Source organism: Etheostoma spectabile, chromosome 5 (genome assembly GCF_008692095.1).
Source record: "Etheostoma spectabile isolate EspeVRDwgs_2016 chromosome 5, UIUC_Espe_1.0, whole genome shotgun sequence".
NCBI lineage: Eukaryota > Metazoa > Chordata > Actinopteri > Perciformes > Percidae > Etheostoma > Etheostoma spectabile.
In genome coordinates, this window is record NC_045737.1 from 25998184 (window position 1) to 26023880 (window position 25697).

A 25697-nucleotide genomic window follows, 5' to 3' on the forward strand; every position below is an offset into this window, starting at 1 on the left:
CAGATTACATGATTTCTTGACAAGCTTTATGTGAAGATATTAAGTAGATCAAATCAAAAGAAAACAAAGGTACTGAGACTAATCAAGAAAGCAAACATTCACTTCCATCATAATGTTATTGTAACTGACTTAAAAAGAAAATAGACTGTGTTCACAAACTAAAGCATTGGACAATTTACAATTTACTTTATTTGTTAGTAATCACTACACACAGGCCTGAAATACACACACATGCTCAGGACCAGTTAATGCATAAATGGAGAGATATCAGAGTGAGTGTGCTGCCAGTGCCCTGAGCGGTTGGGGGGTACAGTGCCTTGCTCAAGGGCACCTAGGAGTGTCTAGGAGGTGAAGTGGCATCTCTCCAGCTACCGATCCACAGTCCATACTTTGGTCCGTACCCTCCGGTTCCCAACCCAACTCCCTACGGACTGAGCTACTGCCACCCCCTGCTAGAGTTCGGCCACAGTATTGGACACACTTAAATGGTGACCTGATGATGGCTCTAGATGAAAAGTCAGAGGATCAGCAAAGTCCAGCGATGTCCCCTAAAAATTGCATTTCCATACAGCTAAATTGCATTCTCAATTACGTTTTGGATTACATTAGTTTCTGACATTCACAAATGTTTTTCATTTTCTAATCCAAGGTAGCAGGTAGGAAGGAAGATGGGGTGGATGGATGCGTCAAACCAACAGACTGCTGTTAGTGTCCGTGTGAAACCAAACGGCAATATTTATTGGCACTCTCCCAAAAGTTGTTTAGGTGTTTCAGTCTGGACAGATGGCAGATGGACAGATCCCAACCCTAGAGCCAAGCCACTAGCGTGGCTACACATAAAACGTCTCATAAGAGTGGACACCAACGTCGTTGATCTATTCCTCTCAGGAGTTCCTGTATCAAGTCACTTATTTGTTTTTCATGTGTTTTCTGCAGGTTTTCCTTATCATTCAGATCTATCACCCCCCTCATTTCTTGTTCTTGTTTTTTCAGCAAGTCACTGATTCTTTTAACATTTTCTCTTTTTTTGGTGAAACACTTCACTAAGTTATAGATTTCTTCTTGATGTTTCTTCTTCATCCGTTCCTCTCTCTGAGCTGAAAGTGCTTGTAAAAAGTCATATTGTTCATTTTTGGCTTTCATTTGTTCCTCGTGCTCTTTCAACTCCTTCATGCATTTCTCTCCGAATTTATTGAATTCCTCCGCTCTCTTTCTGGCTTCTTCTTCAAATTCCTCCTTTATACGCGCCAGCCTTTTCTCATAGTTTTCCTGCAATTTCATTTGCTCTTTTTCCTCCTGTTCTCTTCTAATTCTATCTTCTTCTTTTCTGTTGTTTTCGTATTTTTCTTTTTCCTGCTCAGTTATTGCACATCCTTCCTGTAGCTTCCGTTTAAAGTCCTGATCTCTTGTCTCCCACCACTCTTTCCATTCCCTTTCACAAGCCTCTTGTTCTTCCCTCATCTCTTCTGTTTCCAGCATCAGCTTACTGTCAGTGGTTTCCTTTGATTTTAATTCTTGTTTTAGGTTATCCTCCATGATTTTAAGTTTTCTTTCCCAGTCCTGTCGCTTTAATCCTTCCTGTATGTTCTTTGCCTGGTCTTCTTCATCTCTCTTTCTTTGTTCTTTCTTTCTTTCTTCAAGCTCCTTGTTGATGTATTCCTCATATTGTTTTTCTCTCAGTATTCTCTCCTGTTCCATTTCTGCTCTCTGTTCTTCCATTCTTTTTTTCATTGCTTCCTTTTCTTCTTCATATTTTCTAAACAGTTCTTCCCTCTCTCTCTGCATCTCTTCTTCCTTCTCCTTCAGGATCTTCTCCACTTCTAATTTTATAGCTGCTTCGGCCTCTTGCAGCATCTCATTGCTGTAGCAGCTGCCTCCATTTTCCTTCACCATGGTGTCAATCTTGTTTATTAGCTCACTGACTTGTGTCTGGTTTTGCTCATCATAGTTATTGAACACATGGTATCTTCTTCCACAGTCAGTGATTAGTTTCTGAAAGTAAACACATCCTTTTGCAATGTACTCATCAATGGACATGTTGTCATGTTCAAGGGAATCTCCTCTAGTTAGAAGAATGATGGTGAACTTTTTAGCATTCTTGCCAAAGCCTTTCTCGATACGTTGCAATGTTTCCTTTTCCTCTGGTGTAAATCTGCCAATTTCTAACACCACCAGGAAGACATGAGGTCCTGGAGCCAGAAGACTGATGCATTTCACCATCTCCTCATTAACCTCTTCATGGGACAAAGTTGTGTCAAACAGACCAGGAGTGTCGACCACAGCGACAGAACGACCGTTCACTTTGGTCTCTGCTTTCTGACAGCGTTGGGTGACTGATGTTTGGCTTGATGCAGCTTTAAACTCATCTCTTCCTAGAATGGTGTTACCTGTAGAACTCTTTCCACAGCCGGTCTTCCCTATCAGCACAATCCTGAGACACTCTGGGTTCTGCTTCTCATCATCACCTGGGAAATAGGAAGAACTGGAGTTATTACAACTGAAATGCACTACCGTATCCCTGCCGGTACAACTAAATGACTCTGGTAGTTGAGACTGTGGTATCATTTAATCACAGGCCGATTTATAACAAAGAGTGGCAGTCTCTAATGCTAACCACAGACTGTTATTTTTGATAGCTAAAGTTAGCCAAATTATCATAGTCCTTTATTCATAGCCTAATTTCAGCTGAAACGGTTGTATCAGATGTTGTAACTAAACTATTATATATATATATATATATATATATATATATATATATATATATATATATATGTTATAGTTAAACAAGGTCTTAAGACATATGATTCAAATGATAGATAGATAGATAGATAGATAGATAGATAGATAGAGATAGTGTAATAAGTAACTTTTTACTTATTTACCTCTTAAAAAAGTAATACTCTTACCCCTATTACCGAGTATCGCTGCTGTGTTTGGGGCTTTGAAATTACTTACTTATCCACATTGGTCTGTTGTTTCAAAACAGAGAGGAGAGATGACTACATACACCCTCACACAAATGAGCTATAGGCCCGTGTCTGAAGAATAGTAGAGCAGAATAACTTGTTGACCGGTGCATAGAAATGTGCTAATGATGACCAGGCAGGCTGCTGCTGTGTGCTGCTTTCCTAAGAATGGATTAATTACAGCGCTTCAGCATCTAGTGTAAACCGTTACTGAGAAAGTTTTCCTGCCCAACATTGGCAATTACGTGACCATGACAAAAATACACTTTCAAGAATCAAGTGTAATGTCTACATTGCTGAGACATGGGAAAGCCTTTGGCATACTCACATGTGATGTTGCTCTTTTTCAGCGTCTGAAGTTCAGCTTGTTGCAGGTTGATACGTTTCTCTTGTTGCATGATTTTTTCTATTTGGGCATGTGCAAATGTTTCAGTTGTATAGCCGTATGGTATGTCCACACCATCCAACATCTCTGCAATCTGCTGCTTGTCCTTAATGTTGAGAACAACACATCTTCTTCCCCAGCTCTGACGGATCTCCTGGATGTCCTTGTTTTCCTTTGGAAACGTTACAACATCTGGAGCTTTAGGATCTGACTCCACAGTGAACAGAATCACGATAAAGTCATTGACTGGAGAACTGAAAGTGTTCTGGATGGTCTCCAACTCTCCCTTGTCTTCATCAGTGAGGGGGCCCACAGGTAGGACCAGGATGAAGGCATGTGCGCCCTCAGGATCACAGAGGGAGATACACCTTAATGATTCTTTCATCACTACCTCCTGACCTTCTCCATACAAGGCAGGCAGCTCCACCAGGGAAACCCGACGTCCACACACCTCTCCCTGATGTTTAACACACTCTGATGAGTTGGAGACTGAATGAAGCTCTGTCTGTCCTAAAATGGCCTTGGCTGCTGAAGTCTTCCCTGCTCCTCTCCGCCCACACAGAACCAGGTTTAAAGCTGGTCTGATGGTCTCTTCAGTGAAGGTGAGGAAGGTTCCTTTGTTTTCATGCACAATGCTCTCAATCTTCTCCATTAACAATGTGCGGTTAATTGTTAACATGCTGCAGTGTCTGTCACCACAGCCTTTAAGAAGCTGATTTACAATGAAACTTGTTTCATTCCCCTCATGTGTCGTAATGACCATTGAGTGTTGAAAGGCATCTTGACTAAACAAACTCGCGATGAACTCCAGTGTTTGTCTGTTCTCCTCAGTGAACTCAGAAGGATGTACTAACAGCAGCAAGACATTTGGTCCAGGGAGGCAAAAATTGATGAACCTTTTCATCTCTTCTCTGACTGCTTCCACATGCAGACTGAAGATGTCTGGAGTTTTCACTACTGTTAGAAAATGTCCATTCCACTCTCCACAGATGGCCACACCATGGTTAAGTGAGGTATGTTTTTGGAAATCAAAGTCTTGGCTACCAAGGAGGAAGTTGCCGAGTGTTGTCTTTGAATCTTCACTTTTCCCCAACATCACAATCCTGAGTCCAGATGCTGTAATACGACATAAATATTGATTCAGTGTTTTACAAACAACTAGAAACTTATGCTGCATTCCAGACAACATTTTTAGCCTGTAAATTATGACTTCAAGTCACGACTCACGACTTGGTAGCGTTCCACTTCAAGTAATGAGAAACCTCTAGCATTAACGTTAGCTAGTGGCTACGCACCATTGACGTTAGCTTAGCTAACTTATTTTGGGCTTCATTTAATAAACATAACCTGTAGTAGTACACAATCATACTGTATGTGTATTGTTTTTGATTACAATTTCTACAATGTTTCTCACTGTTAATCACCGGCGTCTACACATCATCAACAGGGGTCGACATTGTTGTTTATGTGTGTGTGACATCAAAACTGTAACTAGGAGTACAACGATCTGGTACATGTTCACGAGCAGTAAGTTAGCGGTTTGACTGCTGTTCCAGGGCACTTTCATGGGTAGGAGGTTTGGAAAACTTGAGTTGCGGGTTGCTTGGAACGTAGCATTACAAACAAACCAATCTGACTTCAAAAAACTACAGTGAAATTTAAAATGAATTTGCACTTTTTTTTCCTTTTCTTTGGTTTAACCTTAATTTATTCAGGGAAGGTTCACAAAGAGGAGGAAATATAAGATCTATCCAAATACTAACTGTTTATTTCAGCTTGTAATTATTAATTTAGAAGGATGATCACATTGACACAATATGATTTCGCTGAAACAATCATATCAAATAATTGTAAAAGTCTAGTTTTACATATTTTATGTGATGCAATTTAAGGGTCTTTGCTACGTTTTCGAGCATGTTGATGTGTCAGCATTATACATTTTGTTTCATGTGGTTATTTGCTAAACATTTATCACATTCTTAGTGATTGTGAACCTCGAGATTAAAGAGAAAATGTTTACTTATGACATGTTATATACTGGATGGAACAGTCTTTACTTACTTTGTTTCTTTGTGCTTTCCACTGCTGATGGGTTGTGTGATGTGTTTGGTGTGAGCCATGTGACTGAAAAAAAAACAAAGCATAAAATGTATCTTTGTTTACAGTATATGATGATCTTTGTAATAAATATCCCAATAGGCCTACAGCTGGTTACAGTTTCTACCATTGATTTCCGCCCTACAAAAAAATCAACACCATTCAATTTAATACGTTTCAACTTAATGTTCTAACTTAATCGGGATTCAGTTGTATTTGTCACACATTTAGCACTTACCAGGAGGTTTTACCGAGTCTAAGTCAGCAATAGACGTTTCCTGTTTTTTCAGACTCCAATGACCACCATGCAAAGCAACCTTTGCGGCTTTAAATGAATCACACCTCAAATGTCCTCCATTGTTACTTACAATTTGATCCAAGTATGTTAACAGCTCTGAAAATTCAAGGCTCTTCTGCCTCATGTATCTGTATCTACATTTTCTGACCATGTCTTTTAAGGGTAGATTGTGTGCATATTTGGACATGAAACCTGAACTCTCCTTTCTGGGTGTTGATATCCGCACCAGTGAATGATCAAATGACCGATCACTGAAGAGTTTCAGGACTCGGCAGAGTTTCTGTTTTTGTTCCTCAGTGAAGTCTTCAGGCTGTAGAACCAGTAGGAACACATGAGGGCCAGGATCAGAGTGTTTCACACAGTTTTTTACATGTTTTCTTAGTTTGTCTTCAGAGATGTTTGGAAGCAGCAGATCTGGAGTATTGATGACAACAATTTTTTTCTCTTGAAATCGTCCACTAACTTTCAGAAAGACTGGTTCTTCCTTAGTGTTGAACACATGTGCTCCCAGTATGAAGTTCCCCACTGAACTCCTCTCGGACCAGCTGTTCCCCAGCAGAACAACCCTCAGCTCTGACACTGAAAAGAAAACGGGAAACTTTTATTTAATATTTAATAATCCAATAGAATATGATCCAATGGATATACAACTATAAAGAAATTCACAGTTCCCCAAGTTAGACTCAGAGAGGATCTGTCTGCCATCAACAACTTAAAATTCACCACTGATGTTGCAAATCATTACCTAATCAGCCTCTCAGATAGGAAGGAATCCTATTTCTAGGATCATTCTTAGATGTGGTTTAGAGTCCTTAATATAGTCTAGTCTTAAAGGATAGCATGAAGTTGTTTAAAGTCTATTTCCATACAATGCCCACGTGTCAAATGTACACTGAAAGAGTTATTGGTGTGTGTAATTATTCTACTTAGTTAGACTTAAGAGTGCCTATCTTTGTCCTGGCTGTCACATTTAGATTTATCGCTGGTGGCTTTTTCCCAGCAACACACCTACATGCAATTACCAGGATGTACAGCTCAACAAGAGAACAGTCTGCTGCAAACATAAAGATGGAATTTAGTGCTAATAAGACTGTAATTTTGTAAGATACCCACTTGACTTGCATGGGATAACTTGCATTTATAAATAGAACAAGGATTGTGGACTTGTCCCTTTATTTCTTGCAGTGTAGTCATGTTAGGATTGGGTTCACTTTACAGCCAGTATGGACAAGAGAAATAATCACACTGCCAATAACTCTGTCAACTAAGGGTGTAGGTTTGGTTTCAAAAGCAAAGGTGGTAAAAGAAAACATCTCTTCTATGCTCTGCCACTGCCAATCTGCTTGCGAAACACTCACTAGAAAGGGGGCATAGCTTTACATAGTCAATATGCATTTTTTAGGGTTGTACCCACACGGTTGAATGCATTTGTTGTAAGTTGCTTTGGATAAAAGCGTCAGCTGAATAAATGTAACATATGTAATGTATGCTAATCCTGTTTAAAATCATTGATTCCTTTATATAAAAGCAATACTTTCTGATAACTGCAAACTTCACTGAAATGAGCATGATGCTTCTTTTGACCAAAAATGATAAAAAACAATAATACGCTTTATTTGGAAAGCACTTTTCTTGAACACATGTTACAGCTAATAAAAACAAACATCAGGCATACAAGCCCATAACATTGCAGGAGCAGACAGTGGCATCCGTCAAGATTCCAAAGGTGTTGGTAAAAGCATGCAGCAACCCTTATTGTTCCCATGATTCCCATTAATTGTTTTTTACAGTTTATTCATTTTTACACATTGATTTCAAACTTGTGCACACCAATTTATGAATTTGTGTGCTTGGATTTCTACATTATTTTTTTGTCTTTGTACTATTGTGACCTGTCTAACTGTTGAATCCAATCTGACATCGGCCAGTTAATGAGTCATAATAATGGAGAAAACAAGCAAGCTTTTAGAGCCTGAATGCACATCAGAAAACAGACCCAAACCGCTCACAGCATCGATGAGTGGACCAGGAGTCAGTAAATGATAGAATAGATAGAAAGATCATGGAGGACTCACATCGGAGATCCAGAGACTAACTTTGAACATGCACCGGTGTAATGGCAAACATTGATAAACATAGACATAGTTCAGTTTGTTTTTTCAAGTGTGTAATATGTGGACAAGACAGTGTGTTATCCAGACTAATAAAGCCTAACTAAACTCACCTGGTGGTGTAGTCGCCATTTATGTCACTTAACTGGACGCATGAGAGACCAATTCAACTGGAAACGAACTCTAAGAAACTAAAAAAGAATAAATAGGTTCACTTACTGAAAAGCTTTTATTAAATAACAATACCATCTGTTTCCATTCATTCAGTCACTTGTGCATTTGTGTTTTGATTAACACATATTTGTACAGTCATATGTAGGGATATAACTCATTTCCTCATAAAACATGCATATGCACATACCGTATATGACTGACTATTTCAGCTGAGTGTGCTGTTGCCCTTTTCTGAAAAAATAAAAGAAAGAATGGACGAGTTTATTGGATTGTTATCAAACTATTACGTTATTTTGTTTCAGGTTTTTTTCCACTGGTATCTAAGGTGTGGTTCAAGTAACATTCTATTCATGTTTGGCAGTTTTGACTTCTTCAAAGTGATAGTAGATGCTCATTTAAGAATACAGATGACTTTGTTTCAACCTAACTAATTACAGTTCGGTTGGGTAAGATAAAATCAGTTCAGGGAAAAGGTGAACCTCGGTACATGACATAAGTTCAGGACAAGGAAGCAACTAAAAAGTAACACGAGAGTAGAGGCACAGCCAGTTGAACAGGTTTCACCCAGTTTCTGTTCTGTCAGACCAACAATAACATTCCCACCTAATACATACAGTTCACACATCTGAAAGTGGGTACAAGCTTTGAACAGAATACACATTCTGTATATGTTAAATTAATGCATAAACACTAGTTCAAGGTAATATAATGCAACTTAAATCAGCAGAGCTAACTCGATATTCTGTTTACTTAAATCTGAATTACTTGCTTAGATCCAAAGGTTGATCCGAATCCGAATCAGCTTTATTTGCCAGGTATGAGGACACATACGAGGAATTTTTCTTTGGAGCATTGTTGCTCACACTGTGCTTACACATACAAAACAACCAAAACAATATATAAACACACTAATATATACACAATAGATACATACTCTAACAATATATGCAATGAAAAGTTCAATAATAAATATTTAAATGTGGAACATAGTGCAAAGGATACTGGGATAAATAGTATTATGTTATTATATTACAATATGAACATTATGAACAGTTCTGAAATAGGAAAGGAGAATGATGCATAAATAACAAAACATGATCACAGATAGAACAGATAAGACAGTGTCACACAGATATCAGAAGTTAGTCGGACTAAATAAGAATCTTCCATAAGACAGAAAATCATCAGTTTTCTTTGGTATGATAGCAGCATTTCTCCACTTCAAACAGTGGCACTGTGTATTGTTTCATTTAGTTAGTAGTAGAAGTAGTCAATGTAATTTATTTAATTATCTTTATCTGCTGATGTTCTCAGGGAATTTACATCTATAATTCCCCTGCACTTAGTTCATATTGTCGGACCAACAGACTCAAGGACTCCTTTGTTTTGTCCCTCATGACATCAGACTCTACAACTCCTCACTCGGGGGGAGGAGGAAATAGGGCAGAGAGGACCATACATACATACATACATACATACATATACACACACACACACACACACACACCTGGACTTACATTAATACCTGGTCACTTTATCACTTTAACACTGGACTCAACACTGACACTTTTGATAATAATTTATGGTCTTTTTTGTCTTTATTTGACAAATATTCTTATTGTCATTCTTATTATTTTTAATATTATTAGTGATATTTTATTGTCTTTTTTATATATTTTGTTTTTCTTGCTAAAACTGCTGCTGGAATTTTCAATTTCCTTGCGGGAGTCGTCCCAAAGGATCAATAAAGAGAAGTCTAAGTCTCTAAGTCTATTGTTGCACACTTTCTTTAAATTAAATGCAGCATAATGCTTTAAAAAAAACATCTTCAACATCTGCGATCAAGACAATATAATCAAAGTCAGCAAAGTCAAGATTAAGTCCAAATCCACCAGAGTCCAGACAAAACAAACACAAATAATAATGGTGTCACATTGCACACCAAACTGACTAAACCTCCATATGACATCATAAACCACCCGGCCCTTCTATATGCATGTCTTGGTTCTTTACTTCCTTGAAAAAAGTTTCTAATCTTTCTCATACAATGCATTACATAAATATTCATAAATTTCATTTGAAACAGATAGACTGTACATTACTCTCTCTCTCTCTCTCTCTCTCTCTCTCTCTCTCTCTCTCGCTCTCTCGCTCTCTCTCTCACCTGGTGCAGTTCCCTCCATGGCTCCTCTGTCCTCTCATCTAGTCTGTGATTTGTCTGATAAGACAGCCTCCTCATCAGCATTGGACACATGTCAATGACTAATCCTCCCCCCTTGCGCCACTTAAGCTTTTGCGTCACGATTAAGATAAACAAACATCAAACAGACCAATAATTTAATTTCCTTGAAAGTTCCTCATAGAATCCTTCAAGGTAAAACAGCGAGAGTGTTATATCTTCTGAAGAAGAACTTAATGTCCACAACATCCCAATTCCTTTAAACGTTCAATACAAACGGACAGGCATGACAGCTTAACAAGTTACAAAGCTACTTCCACATGTCTCTAGCTAGTAACAACTTCTTCGGGCTTTTTCTACAACTAGAGACAACATTCTGTCAGCATGACATACTCTGATTCAGAACTCAATGTAATAGCGCCTCCCTCTGGAACATTCCTTATTAGCAGCTAACCTCACATACAGGACAAGGAAAATGAACTATTATTCTTCATAGGTAAGGAAATGATGTAGCTTACAGACAAGCATTCTTGTTACTCAATATTACAGTTAAGATATCGCAGTTAGGATAGGCTACCACAGAGAGCACAGGGCAGACAATCGAAGACAAAGACACGTCCTTCCTCAGCTGTCAATCAACAAAATTAAACTATATGATTTTATTCAGTAGGTTTCATACCTGAATAACCTTGCATTACTTCTCACGTTTCACGGCACATTGAATTTGAGTATCAGGTTTTTCGACATTTGACATCGATGGTGAATATTATTATTGTGTACAAGAACAAGGTTTGAGGTAATTAACAGTGTCACCATTACCAGAATTGGGGTTGTTCTCTCTATATGTGAACACTACAAGGAATTTGACTTCGCTTAAAAAAATAAAGAAAAATAAAAATAAATAATGGTAGGCCACATGTCCCAAAATCTATCGTTTACATAATTACAAAAATCCTCTTCAAAAATCACCTAATATTTGTGATGGTAAAAAAAAGTCCAATGAGCCTACCAATAATGTTAAATCTGGCAAATAATCTTGTTTTTATACATTTAATATACAAAGCTATTGTAACATTTCTCAAAGATTATTCTATTACCTAGTTCACCTTTAGTTTATACTTCAGACTCTTCAGAGTCTTATCTGTACATTTACAGACTAATAAATGTCTCAACCTAAACACTACACGGTAACACCAAAACAATTTACTCAATCAATTTATGCCACCTACCCAGGGTGGCTGTAGCTGTTATCTTTGTTTGTACAATAAGTCTCCAATTACGGAGTTTTGAAAATATGGCTAGCAAGAAAATGTTCTTTTCAGCTCAGTTCATGTGGTTACTTCAGTTACAAACAGCGATGATTCTGTTCCAGTTTACCATACACCTGATGTTGGGTGACTCAGTAGGCTAGGCCTATTATTCGGACTCTTTCTTACTTTTAGCCAGATACATTTGTCTGAATTGATATTTCAGTGGCAGGCTATCATAGCGTAATCGTCATAATCAGCGTTAATCAGCGTCACTTTCTTCACGTGTGTTGAGCTAGTCTTCAAATACAGCCAGGAACGTGCGCGCCTACTAGCCTTCTGCTCAGTTCCCTCGTTATTGTCAGCTATTCAAATGCAGTGTCAAACTTTCACACGGCGGACAGAAAGAGAAGTTGAGGCCAACAGGCGACCTCACAACTCGGCCAGTTAAACCTGGACGACCAGGACTTTATGTGAGAAACCGGCTTAATGATGATGCAGATCAGAGGGAACATCAGTCACCGGTGATTTTAAACGGTAAGAGCAGTGTTTTACAGTGCTTGCGTGCCAAACTTCCTTCATGGTTTTTACTGTTTAGTTTTCTGTTCGTGTATAAAGGCACACAAATAATAAAAATTGGTTATTTTATATGTTTTACAAATCAAGAGGGTCCTAAAGTAAATTCGGCAGGGAGGATTGCCAAAAACAACAACAACAACAATCAATTGTAAATGTAGGCCTTCACTCCACAACTGGTCCCTTCCAGGACTCTGCCCAACATGGTGTGTAGCCATGAAAGTATAACAGGAAGTATTTTTTTTTTTTTATACACACAACGTTTACAATGCCGAATTTAGAGGCCGTTCTTACTACTCCCCCCCCCCCCCCCCCCCCCCCCCCCCGTTTAAGAAATCAATTTCTGTAAGGTATTTTTGCTATAAGGTACTTTATAAATTATAATTTTGTGTATGTTTAATTTCCTATGATTCAACTTCTCTGTATACTGGTTTGCTTGTTCTGAATTCCTGAATATGTCAGTTCTGGTGAGTGTCCTATTGTAGGCCTAGCTGTTAAATTAGCACCAGAATAACTATTGTGAAGACTGTAATAACTCCCAAACCAGAGTAACTGTTATTTAAATCCAACTCATATTTAATCTCTATTGAAGTTGCTATCTCGGCCTGGTAGTGCGAACTACACCATGTTTGCCTGTCTGTCTACAGGCCGAATCAAAAGCCACACGGACACAATATCGTGAGCATCTATTAAAAACTAAATCTAACTAAACAGTACTGCAATAAATATGTCCACTGTAAAGATTAAGATGTGATCAGAGAGGTTATTTTTTAAACTCCTGGCAGACAGATTATAATAGTAGCATGTCCATGACCACAGCAAAACAACAGGAGGAATTGTCCTGTTTAGAGGACAGATGGGGCAGACACACGTAACAGATGGTAAAGATTAGAGAGTAAAGATGATCTTTGTTCATCTCTGGTTGTGTTGAGAGCTTTGGTTGATTCCTGCAGAAGGCCGGCTTGTTTTGCATGTTATTTCCTGTTTTAAATAAAATGGAAGATGCAAATTTCTGTCCTGGTGATACCAGTTAGAATGAAACATGACTCCAGTTGTGTGGTACAGTGTTACTCACAGACAAGCATCTAGTTTGACTTAAACCTACAGAAACAGCAGTTTTGTACAGAGAGATAGTGTTGAAAACTGCATGTCTCTATATGGAGGTAAGTACTTTCTGTCTTTTTAATAAATTAGTAATAGGTTTCTTTTAAACTTTATAAATTTCAGGCTGATACACTTTTTGTCTTCGGGATCTACTAGAACTTAAAATTTATTTATGGTCAGACTACACAAGGTTGTAAAGTAGACACCCATAGTGGGTCTGCCAGAGTTAAATGTTCATGATGAACTTTTGCTTTGAAAATGCTGCACTTTAAATATATAATTTTCTTTTGTGTATCAAAATTCTTTTGAAATAAAATGTTTTCAATAATTATCTGTCAGTTTAGCTATTTCTCTTTTATGCTGCAAAGTATACCGTTAGTATGGTGCACATCATGGATATAGAGTGGACAACACAGTTGCAGTGTTACAATATGACTGACAGGGCTGTAGTTAAAACCATCTTTGTTGAGTCCAAGACAATACTGTCCAAAAAGGTTAGAGAAACATAATAAAGATTGGTCAACACCAAAAGCCATATTTGGCAAGACCAGTGGCGGAGACAAAGACAAGTCCAAATACCGGCGAGTCCAAGAAAAGTATGAGACATGGAAAAACCGTCCAAGACCGGACTTGATAGCTCAAAGAATGTGCAGTCCAAGTTGTACTTGTTGAAAGACTAATAATAATGATGTCAAAGTGCAATCGGCAATCCATATTACACCTTAGATTGAAATTTGATGTTAGACTAAAACAACTGTTACATTTACTTTTTTATGACAGGAAGTCAAGAGTTTGATCTTTGAACACAGCATTTTTTTTTTATCACTTTCCAATGCTGGTAGAAGAATGAAGGGGAAAAAAAAAAAAATTCTTTAGAGCTGGCTTTGTGCATGATATCATGTTAAAACGGGAAACAGAAACAAAACAAACTGACAGACTCAAATGTGTCTAAAATATCAGTGTACTGTATGCTACAGTATTAGGATTTAATTTCTAAACCAAATCAGGAAGAACGGGAAGTTTTGTCCACATATCTATGGCCATGTAATACAATACTAATACACTATTAAGTAGATTTACTACGGTTGGTTTGCAGTGTGTTGTTTTTTTGTCAACTGTAGATTGCATTTTGGGCTGGAGACTGAGGTTGTGCCAGGAGCATCTTCATCATCCATGTCTGATGCCTCCTGTCCCTGCTGACTGCTGACGGCTCAACATCATCCATCTGTTCTTCTACTTGGAGCTACACTTTCTTCTTCTTTCACGCAATCCTTCCCCCATCCGCCTGTCTGTCCACCGGTCATGAATCCCTACAGACACACAGGTCCACCTTCTGAACCTTATAATTCACAAGATCCATCTCTGTCGGCCACCGTACAGTCTCCTCCACTCATCCACACAGGTCATAGCTCTGTGACAGTTTTGAGCCATAATGTCCCTCACTATCAGGCCTCGTCAGACCCCAATGGAGGAAACCCGGTCCTATCACCAAATTCGGACCACGCCGCCTCATTTCTTCCAGGTTCCAGCCTAGTTTTAGTGTCGTCTTTAGCTCAAAGTCTATCTCCAGCTCCCCCACAGAACCCTTACCCTGCCCCCAGCACCCCCCCCTCCTGCCAGGTCTCTGTCATCATCCCGTCCCCAGACCTCCGCCCGTCTCCTCTGCCGTCTCAGTGCGCCGAGGACACCTGCCCGGACCTGGAGTGCGCAATCTGCTTCAGCCAGTTCAACAATGTCTTCCGCTGTCCCAAGATGCTTCAATGCAAGCACACATTCTGCCTTGAGTGCCTGGCGCGCATCAACGTCAAGTCGGCCGAGCCAAACGCCATCCAGTGCCCGCTGTGCCGCGGCCTCACGCCCCTGCCCACCCTCGGCCTGCCCAAACTGGCCACAAACTCAGACATGCTGTCCTACCTGCCGGCCGCCATGCAGAGAGTCTACAGCATCCGCTTCCTGCGCAACAAAGGGAAGCTGCAGGTCAAAAGGTATCATGAATCTAAACGTGTAGCTTTTAAAAGTAAATTTATATCTTGAATTAAGCAAATGTTTTCCTTATTTTTTTAATACCCCTCAGTATACACAGTTGTCCTATCTCTTCGTTGTGCTCCTTTTCAGCTGCAGCTAAAAAGCCAAATAAAAACTTAAACTGGTTGTTTTTAAACACAAATGCATTTAAAGCTCAACAGCCATACTTGGGGAACCACAGGCATATAGTTAAATGTTTACATCTTTAAGAGATGCGTTTGCTGAGGTAGATGTTAACATATTTAATAGACATCTTACATTTGACTATGTAAATATAAAAGTTTAATAACTTAAATATTAACAGCCAGGCTGGCTTCAGGTAACTCCTGTTTGCTCCACATGAATCAGTCCTTCTGTTCTGCTGGTTAATTTTCCCCTTAGTCAGGCCTTTCCTGTTCAAGATTGACCACAGTGAAGGAAGGGAGTCAACCGCTTATGTGTACCTTTTGCTACGTCTGTGGACAAAATAAACGCCTGATGTTTAGAAGGTGAACAGCCTCTGGATATACTATTACAGAATCAAGCCTTTTAAGTAAAGCATTGAATAAAAAAAAAGATTAACCCAGTTACCTGTTATATTTGTGTTTTGAGGTTAAAACAGGCAGAGTATTACAATTCCACTTGCAGAATAAAATTCCCAGCTTTATTTGATCAGTAATAGTTCTGTGTTTCTGGTTAAGGTCATCTGAAGGTCAGCGGCAGTGGGGTCAGAGGTCGCTGACATCTCTAAGGTCGATGAACCGCTCTCTGGACGTGGGGCTTCCCAGCCCGCCTGCCGGGAGCCGCGGCGCAGAGGCGGGCGGCATAGGCGGAGCTTTGTTCCGCCTGACGGGCCGGCCGGCGTGCCGGGCCTTCCTCCTGACGTCTGTGGTGATGATGATGGTGCTGCTGACGGGCATCATCATCTTCCTCCTCACATACAAAAATGACAAAAGTGGGTGACATCACATTCTTCCTGCTGCTTTTAATTTCAGTGGTGGAGAACGGTAGAATTCCACCATCTGAATATAATTGAGCATCTGTCTCAAAAACTGATTCAGATGTTAAATAGAAAGCAATTGTTTCTGGCTTTTAATGTTCCAAAGACAGGACACAAATACTCACTCATGAGCTGAGAAAGGGAGAAGCATAAAGACTTTCCACTCATAGATTTTAGAATTAATCCTTAAAATTGACTCCCAAAATGCAGGTGAAAGGTACAGTATCTGTGAGACTGAGAAGCAGTGAGACTGTTTTACAGTACTTGTGCCAAAAGTTTTAAATGATTGGCTAAATGTAGCTGGACGTGAGATCTTTCTGCCTAAAGCAACAAAATGGCAGTCATGTAACAGCTGAGAAAGAGAAGCACTGGAACGTGGGAAGTGGTGGACTTTAATCTGACTTTCAGCCCTTAAAACTTCGACCTTCAGTTACTTTGGGTTTTGGGGGGAAACACTCACAATCACCACTTTTTTAATGTCTTGAATTTCATTTTACAAAATGGCTGATCCGATGGTCAAGTGATGGCAGATAAGATGAGAAATGTAGGCGTGCTGTATTATGCTGATTTATATTACAAGGTCTCTGGTGGCTCCCATCCAGCTGCAGATAAGGGACTGAATCTAATTACACTGTCCCATTGGGACATAAAACTCCATCAAAATATAATGCGTTAAAAAAACAAAACAATCAATACTACGTAAAGCTGTCTCCAGGCGGTGCCATCTTCATATTTAAACTTCCTTTTGGCAGCTTTTAGCACTTTAAAGAAAGCCTAGCACCTGAATTGTCCGTCTGTTTCTGTGTTCCGTCTTTCTAAATGGCTGTTATTTACATGAGTCCATTTCCTCCTGTCTCACCTCTGCCCCGCATAATCAAATGCTGTAAACAGGAGCCATGCAAATAAACGGAGTCCTAGTTACAGTCTGACAGAGCACAGGCTTTCCATAGAAGCTGAAACATTATGCATGATGGAACTGAATATCGCTGGACAGTGTAACAACAGAAATATATTTTTCCACTTTACCTCTAGAGCTGTCTCTCCATGCAGATTTTTTTTTTATTATTTATCTAGGTTTTCAGATTATTTTGGCCTCAACATTGATACAATGGAGGATGATGGGGTTCCATTTGAGGTGTTAACGGCATCGGAATGCCTTCTCATAATTTAGTTTTCACAGTTAAATTGTTTGTAAAACTCTTGTTGTTGTTGTTTATTCACAGTAGCAGGGACCTTCTGTTGCAGTTTGATTTATTCTTTTTGGACGTACTTTCTCAGGACTGCAAGCGCCACAAAATAAATCCCATCCTCAATGTAATTGACATGGAGGCAGAAATGTGAAAACTTGGACGACTAAAATGAAAACTGTCTGCATGTATTTTGTTGTGGTGACTTTACCCCCTTTTAAAGCAGCTAAAAGGTGTCTGGGGTTGAAATCATGAGGTAATCCTGTACCTGGAGTTTTAAATACTGGGTCAGTATGACCGTGTTACACCCTGCAGGAGGCTAAGATGTGGGACGGTTCCTGTGCTGCACTGGTATCACGCACAGAATCTGTCTAAATCCAACTGTTCACTAAGAACTGTGGTCATGCGTTAACTGACCAATCAACAGATCAGTGATCAGTTCTCATCTGCAAATGAGAGAACGGCCCCCAAGCAAAACCTTTTCCACTAATTCTTTGACTTGCAAATTAAATGTTCTGTCCCAAAAGAATTCATCCATTTAAATTTGTTTATTTAGATTTAATGTTTAAATTTTTCAACCTGCATGTGAGAGAAAATAAGTTTTAATCCAATGTATATCTTGTTTTTGATTGGTTTCTCCTGTTTTGTTTTTAGGCCTTGACCTGTTTTACTGTGCAATATAAAATAAATTATTTTATATATTTTTTATAACTGTTTTAGCAAAGCTTGCTCTATTACCATGTTTGCCTTGTGTTGAACTTAAATAAATTCCTTTTTGAATTATGCATAGTTTTTTGTTTTTATGAAAAAGAAAGTTTATTATTCGTTTAGATTCTGTGCCCCAACTGGACCCAACCTGACCCGCTATCCTTGGGCTGGGCAGGGCCCATGAGCAAGACTTTTTTATTTATTATTTTTTTAAATGGTTACTTTGTTAGCCTAATTTGGTGAGGAGAAAGCTATGCCATAATTATGTGCAGCGTCTCCTCCACTCGCACACATCACATCGGCCCTGTTGTATTGTGTAGCTTAAGTGCAACATGGAGCTGGAAGATGGGGGGGGAATAACAAAAAAATACTGATTGGGGGGGGGTCGGGAGGTTATCACTTTTGCGATGGCACTATATCTGTCACATTTTTATAAGGGGGTCCCCTTATAAAAATGCAGATCCTAGAATCACCCCTGGTACAGAGGCCTCTTTAGTTTTACTAGTAACATCTTTGCTTTTCCTATGATAGTCCCAGTCCCAAGAAAGGCCCATGTTGACTACATTTTGTCTTTATATCCCAATCAAGATTTTTTCCAGAAACATCCTAGTTTCTTTGGTTAAAAGTAGTTCCAAAAACACCTGTTGAGCTTGGAAATTTGAAACAATCATTTTATTAAAGCTAATTGTTTTAACACAGACAAACACACAAGACACATGCTGAACCCGTTATATCTGTCACGCATCCTTTGTGACAGTGTGGGTGTTGAGTGGCTTTGTATGATGTCGGCGGGCACATCTTAACAACACATTTAACAATTGCGGCCATGTGAGCCGCCGATTGAATCCTACCCATCCTACACACAGCTGTCCTGAAGGCGGTGATGTGATTTTGGTAAATCTTTATAATACGTTTCAGTCTGAAGAGGGGGAGGCTTCGGCTTCTGGATCACAGCTGGATGTCTTCGGACCGCACGGTTTCCTGAGGGACACAAAGCAACCGCATTTATGCAAAGAACAGATTCTTGTATAAAGTCTAAACAATGGCCCATTGTAAACATGCTTTGTGTATGACGACAACAATGAGATGAGATGAGAGCAGAGCAGGCAGAGGAGGAACATAGCTTTGCATGATTCAGTGAGAACATATCACTGGAGAAAGTGATTTGACCCAACACTGCCCCCTGCAGACAAACGGCTTCATAACAGACCTGTTGAGAGGCATTAGGATGGAGTGACCTGGAGATGGCTGCTTTCTGTTTCCACATGGGTCGGGGTACGAGGCCCAGGTCGCCTGGTCTGTAGCGGGCCAACAGGAACAACGGATCTGTAGCGATGTTCAGGGTCCGAGGTCTGTGGAGGAGACACAGGATGAAGTCCATTGCATCCAGCTCTATTCTTAAATTTAAGCTTGAGGTTTTAATACTTTGGGATGATGCTGTTTATTTTGTCTCTACCACATGTACAAACTACATCTATGGGATGGCTGCAGTTAACACAGATTTAATTTGAGATAAGCTACTTAAAATCCCTAATATCACTTTGATTTACTTTTATCCTTTTGATCCCCCTTCTTATCTCCTTAATGTTCAAGAAAAAGTAAGATAAATATGTTCATATATTAACTAATAAAACAGCTTTTTGACATATCTGAAGAGATGGAAAATTAAAAAAAAAAAAACATTTCCTTGTGCATTTAAGACTTTTAAATTACAGTTTAACTTAGAGAGAATGCATTGTTTAAGCATTTTGATGTGACCCGTTTACAGCTAATCTGGTTCTAGTTGGACTCGAGTCCCAGCAGGTCCAGCTCCCTGTGCTGCCGTGAGGAAGCAGAAGCAGTGTTTACACTGCTGTACACAGTTATAAAACTAAGAGACACAACCCAGGGGAGAGTGATCCCAGTACCTGGCTGCTCCGGGGTCACAGGTCTGTGGTTCCTCTTCAGGAGTGGAGACGGTTCCTTGGGGGAGAGGGCTCTCCAGGATCTCCTGCAGCCTCTTCCACTGAGTCTCGGACGCCTTCTCTGAGTCCTGCAGAGGACCGAAAAACAGCTTCAATAATCAGAAGCCATCTCATTGGGTGTGATACTTTTTAGGAAGATGTAAGAGGCAACAACCTAATAATATTTATTTCAATGCAGTATTGCTCACACAATTAATGTGTAAACCTTATTATTCTGTATTTAGTTTACATGATCATCAATTCACAAACAATTTAATCAAGATGTAATTGAACTGCACAGCCTAAAAAAAAAACTTAATTAGGTTTGTGCTAAGTGTTATATTTAGTCTTACGTGTTATACAACCTGGTGCTGCTTTTATGTCATATTCTAGTTCAACCTGTTAATGGAAAAATATCTACAAAATATCAATATATGTTGTCATGTCCCCCAGCCCTACAGTGATATAAATGATGCAGAACTATATCACTAAGAAAGAGACAAATAACCTCTGATACCTAAGAACATTGAGTTCTTCTAAAAGTACATTTCTGATTCCATGTCTTCTACTTGTTTTAACTAAGTAGTTGACATAAAGATCGTTGATGTTTGCAACCGTCCTGTGTTTTTACCGTCAAGATGTGGCTGAGAATCAAGACTGCTTCCTGCACGATGGCCTCCAGCTGCCTCCTCATGCTGCTCTCCCTCTGCAGCTCGGCCCTCAGCTGACCTACCTGGGCCGTTTCCTGATGGCACTTCTCTGACACTGAAACCAGGCGCCGTCTGAAAAAAACAATGACTCAGCACTTGGTCAAGTAGAGGTGGTATAGCTCAGTGGCAGAGCATTTGAATGCAGATCAAGAGGTAGCTGGTTCAATTCTGGATACTATCTCAGGCTATTTTCTCTACCAGCGTCACTCATGTTTCAATAGCTTGAAATGCCTGTTTACTAATATGGACTGATAAGGGGGCTTTTCATTTCATTGTACCACTAACAAATGCTTTCTCACATCCTCTGCTCCCATGACCCTCAAGTTGACCCCCCAATGTGGAATTGGGCGAGGAGTAAAATTACATTAATAACACAATGGCATATTGAAAAGCACACTGTGTATCAAAATGGGACTTTGAATCTTCAGGACATTACAATACTTGATACTTGAAATCTTAGATTGGACGATTGAAAACAGAGTAAACTTTTACCTGAGAGCCTCTTTCTTGGTCAGCGTGCTCTCGTAGGCGGTGCTGCAGCTCTTTATATCCACCCTCAGCTGCTGGCAGTTCTTTGTCAGCTGCTCCACCTCCTGAAGAAGGGAACATGTTGAATGATTTGTTTATCCAACCTGTAAAAGGAGGACATGGTAAAAAGTAGTTCTGTAGCAAAACTCTACTCCTCACAAGTGGAGATGCTGCACATAGAATACACTTCACATTCATTCCTAAGCACAAACTGAGAAACTTGAGATCACTGAGAACCAAAATGTAGAAAAAATATGTTTAAGAAGCTGCATAGAAATGTAGTTTCTTCAAACGAGGAAAAGTTGTTAAAAATCATCACTGCTGTACATATAAGCTCTGGTAGTTGAATGTAAATTAAAAACTTCCTGAGTACTGCAATATCTCTCAAATCCAATTTTTGCACATGCTATGCCCTCACAGACACGTCGAGACAGACAGTGATGTAAGGATTGGAAACGGGGTAGAGCTCAGTGGTAAAGCATGTGACTGCAGATCAACAGGTCTCTGGTCCAACTCCAGATGTCCCCTGTGCTGGAGTCACTCCAAAGTTCAAATGTTGTCTTGGAACAAATTATATATTGTTTAACATACTACATACATGTGGTTTAACACAGCTTATTTCTCCTAGAAACACATAAGAACAAAATGGCTAAATTTTATTTAATTTTAATTTTATTATGAACTCAGTTTAATCATATACATTTGTCAACATCAAATTTAAATGGTTTATGTACCACCTCGTTCAGTTGTCTAATTTCATTTACTTAACTCATCAAATTAAGTTATTCAGAAATGTTGTTACTGGGCTATACTTCCCAACATGCATTGTTAAAAAAACAAAACAATTACACAGTAATTTGAACATGGGGCAAAGCTCAGGGATAGAACATTTGACAGCAGATGAAGAGTTCTTCAGTTCAACTCTGCATGCCCCCTGTCTTTATGCTTTGGACATGTTCAGATGTTGTTTGTATCTTCTAGATAGTTTACCAGTAAATACAAAGTTTGTGGTATCACTATTTAGCTTAAGAAGTAGGGTAATTTTCTCAACACATGAAGGAGCATGGCATCCTTCAGTTTGTCACAAACATTCAAAATCAGCACATCTGGGGATACAAGGTTTTCACATGAAATGGATGAAAACTCTAATCGAATGTAGTGGAGTAAAAAGTTTAATATTTACCTCTGAGATGAGAGAATTAAATAGAAATGGAAGTACCTTGAAATTGTACATTCCACCACTGCCACCACTTAATAGTTGTCGTCTTACCTTCTTGCTGGTGAAAATCTTCTTGCTGACCCTGTCAATTTCTTCCTTCGAGTTGTCCAAATGAAAGAGAAGAACATCTTCTTGGTCTCGCAGCTCGTTCTTCTCACTCCACAGTTCTGTGTTCCTGTTCAGAAGTTCTTCGACCTTCTCCCGGAGCTCTCTGTGCTGAGCCCTCTCCTCCTGGACAATGTGTGAGACCTTCTTCCTAACGCAACCCTCCAACGTGCCCCACCTGACCTGGAACATCCTGTTGTTTCAGGGTAAACATTTAGTGTTTGTTGCTCACAATTTACAGCAAAAGTTAAACATTCAAGAAGGAGATCAGCATGATGTAACGGCGCTGTCAGTTTACTTGTTCCTCTCCGACTCTGCGTCATTCTTCAGGTTCTCGATGGCAGCGTCATGCTCCTTGTTCTCACTGACTAGCTGCTTCCTCAGAGACTCAATGTCAGATTGGTGCTGCAACAGCTGCTCCAGCTGCTCCTCCAGCTCATGCTGCTCCTCAAACTTTGCCACTGAGCGGAGGAGAGGAGAGGAGAGGAGAGGAGAGGAGAGGAGAGGAGAGGATGCTTCACACAAAGAGCAAACGAACAGATTAACAGTAATATATACCCCTGTCAGGTATATTTGTGTGTGCAACTTTCCGACACAATCCGATCCCACATAATGTACTTTCTGGTCCAGGTACATAAACTTCTCCCACCCACTGAGATTTAGCTGTTAATCTGCTTCACCAATCCCACTGTTTCTCAAAATCAATGTATTGATCATTTATAGATGTGGCAGGTCCTATGAGATGAATGATCCCTCTTCTATCCTGATCTCTTGTCTACCAAGGTTGTCCATTGACAAATGGGTAAAAAATGCATTTAAAAAATATCTTAATACTAAATTTAAAAAAAATCATTAAATATGTTTGTAAATAACGAATTGAAAAAACAATTAAAAGATGAATTAATATAAATATAGAAGTTTAAAGCAATTAGCCCTCTCTGCTGATTGAATCTGTTTGTGACGGTAGAGGTTGAAACGACTAAATACTGTGTAGGAAACATTATTACTGTCCCACCTAGCACCCTGCTCTCTGAGGTCAGCTCATCAATTTGGTCCTGCAGCTCCTGAACTTCCTGGCTCTGGTGCAGCATCCGGGCCTCTCTGTCCTGCTGGCCAATCCGCTGCTGACTCTCCAGCCACGCAGCCAGCTCCTCCGCCTCCTTGTCTTTGCGAAGCACAGCGTGTTTCAGGTACTCGATGATGTCTTGCTTGTCCTTCTCCAGCATGCTGTACTGAGAGGCCAGGTCCTTGTTCTGCTGCTCCAGCTCATCACACTGAAGCTGACATCTGCTGGATAAAGATATAGGCTGTTACTATATGTGAGAAGCTACTGAGATTTCTGTTTTTAGAAATACAATGATAACTGCATCCTGTATCAGAAAGTTGTATCATTCTGAAAATGTGACTAAAGCTTGTCCTCAGTTGCAGTACATCAACAGTAAAGTGAAGTATAGTGATAATTAGAAACCAGCAGCTGGAGAAGGGCCACAACACGTCCATGCAATGTTTTACTTTGTAAAAAAAGGTCAGTAAAATTAATAAGGGTATGTATTAAGGTAAAGGCTTCGAGGCTGATCCCCATACCGTATACATTTGAGTTCAAAAAAATGTTTTTAATTTAATTCTGTTGATACCATAGACTGTTAATTTTAATATGTAGCTACAGTCTATGGATTATACCAGTGGTGGAAGAAGTATTCAAGTAAGTAAAAGTAGGCTACTAATATAACACTGTAAGACATACTCATTTACAAGTAAAATTCCTGCATTGAAAATGTTACTTAAGTAAAGGTATGTAAGTAACATCGGGAAACTGAACTTAAAGTATTAAAAGTAAAAGTACTCAATGCAGAAAAATGTTGACATTTGACTCATAAAGACTAGAAACAGTGTTTAATCGGCTAGCTAACGCTAATCATTACAGCTGTATTTGTAGGTCTAGCTATATATTGTTGCGTAGTTTGATTAATGAAAATATCGTATTTTATAAACTACATGCATTTTAGATACATCATTAATTTGTAAAGTAACTAGTAAATAAAGATGTCAGATTAATGTAAATTAATATTGTACTTTTTACTCCAAGTTATATCTGAAAGGGAAATATCAATATTTCCTCGACAGCTAGTGGAGTGGAAGTAACGTTAGAAAGTGGCATGAAAAGACTCAAGTAACTCAAGTACAAGTATCTCAAATTTATACTTAAGTAACGTTACAGTACTGAATACATGTACTTGTACTTGTGCATGTACACCCCTGGTTGATGATAGAATCACAAAGTGCAATGGTGTGCAATAGAAGTGGAATTCAAACTAAGGTAAATTAGCATGAGGGGAAACAGTTGTTTTAACATATTAGAGTCATGAAAAAGACCAACCTATACACAGTTTGAAAGCTTGTAGTAACGTTAGAGCTAAATTAGTCGATTAATAAATACAGATTAATTCATTCACTCGCAACTATTTTGATAGCTAGCTAGCGCTAGATTGTTTCAGTCATTTTAAATTACCGTTAGCTAGCTAACATTACCTTTCCAACTGCTCATCCAGATATTTAATTTGTATCAAATATAACGACTTCACTTTGTCCTCAAGACCGACTACATCCCCCATAGTTATATATTTGTCTTTTTCCTGTATATGTATTTGTTTTGTTGTTATCTTCGCTTTTTTAAATCCTTCTTTCAGGGCATTTTTTAAAGAAAGTCCACAGAATAATCCAGCTAGTTTACGTTAGCCAAGGCTCTAACGCTGTTGCTAAGGAATGATGCCTTCAGGCCTGCTCGGAAGATATATTACCATCACATATACCATCCTCAAAAAATATACAAATACACAAATATACCATCCTCAATCCTCATCATAAGAAAAAGGTTTAGGCAAGGAAGAACAATGTGTGGGATAAACAAAGAGAAGCAAATCTTTCTACTATATTGATTCAATCCTCTTTTAATTAAAGATCTAAATGTCTCAGATTCGCTCCCGGGTTTCTAATCAGCAGAGGTCTCAGCATATAACCATCAGAGAAAATCTCCTTTAAACACACCGCCAATATTTACTTAATTAGCGCCACATGCTGAAGAATTATATATATTCATTCCTCTCTATACATAAACTCTCAGAGAAAATAAATAAATAAATATATATATATATATAT

The 25697-nt window shown here is 39.1% G+C and overlaps 3 protein-coding genes across 7 annotated transcripts; 1 reads left to right on the top strand and 2 right to left on the bottom strand.

Moving 5' to 3' along the window:
- LOC116689898 (GTPase IMAP family member 8) lies at positions 1 to 10470 on the bottom strand. 3 transcript variants are annotated; one of them, XM_032516569.1, is made up of 7 exons: positions 10196 to 10443; positions 8219 to 8262; positions 7971 to 8048; positions 5687 to 6325; positions 5413 to 5475; positions 3295 to 4467; positions 2 to 2465 (listed from the first exon to the last, which is right to left on the bottom strand). In XM_032516569.1, exons 3-7 carry the CDS (start codon positions 7987 to 7989, stop codon positions 847 to 849), a joined length of 3513 nt encoding a protein of 1170 aa, XP_032372460.1. In that variant the 5' UTR covers positions 7990 to 8048; positions 8219 to 8262; positions 10196 to 10443; the 3' UTR covers positions 2 to 846. The 3 variants fall into 3 exon arrangements, with proteins under 3 accessions (XP_032372461.1, XP_032372460.1, XP_032372462.1); XM_032516571.1 differs by lacking the exon at positions 7971 to 8048 and having other exon boundaries at positions 16 to 2465; positions 10196 to 10442; XM_032516570.1 differs by lacking the exons at positions 7971 to 8048; positions 8219 to 8262 and having other exon boundaries at positions 1 to 2465; positions 10196 to 10470.
- Positions 10471 to 11682: 1212 nt separating this feature from the next.
- LOC116689963 (uncharacterized) lies at positions 11683 to 17538 on the top strand. 2 transcript variants are annotated; one of them, XM_032516707.1, is made up of 3 exons: positions 11683 to 11994; positions 14259 to 15122; positions 15843 to 17538. In XM_032516707.1, exons 2-3 carry the CDS (start codon positions 14440 to 14442, stop codon positions 16102 to 16104), a joined length of 945 nt encoding a protein of 314 aa, XP_032372598.1. In that variant the 5' UTR covers positions 11683 to 11994; positions 14259 to 14439; the 3' UTR covers positions 16105 to 17538. The 2 variants fall into 2 exon arrangements, with proteins under 2 accessions (XP_032372598.1, XP_032372599.1); XM_032516708.1 differs by lacking the exon at positions 11683 to 11994 and adding an exon at positions 13075 to 13196.
- Positions 17539 to 18894: 1356 nt separating this feature from the next.
- LOC116689946 (cilia- and flagella-associated protein 157) lies at positions 18895 to 25331 on the bottom strand. Of its 2 annotated transcripts, none has more exons than XM_032516682.1 (9): positions 25071 to 25331; positions 23557 to 23828; positions 22840 to 23002; positions 22488 to 22734; positions 21182 to 21282; positions 20611 to 20761; positions 19944 to 20068; positions 19247 to 19388; positions 18895 to 19017 (listed from the first exon to the last, which is right to left on the bottom strand). In XM_032516682.1, the coding sequence occupies exons 1-9, from the start codon at positions 25151 to 25153 to the stop codon at positions 18985 to 18987; spliced, it is 1317 nt and encodes a 438-aa protein (XP_032372573.1). In that variant the 5' UTR covers positions 25154 to 25331; the 3' UTR covers positions 18895 to 18984. The 2 variants fall into 2 exon arrangements, with proteins under 2 accessions (XP_032372573.1, XP_032372572.1); XM_032516681.1 differs by having other exon boundaries at positions 23557 to 23831; positions 25071 to 25315.
- Positions 25332 to 25697: the final 366 nt, after the last annotated feature.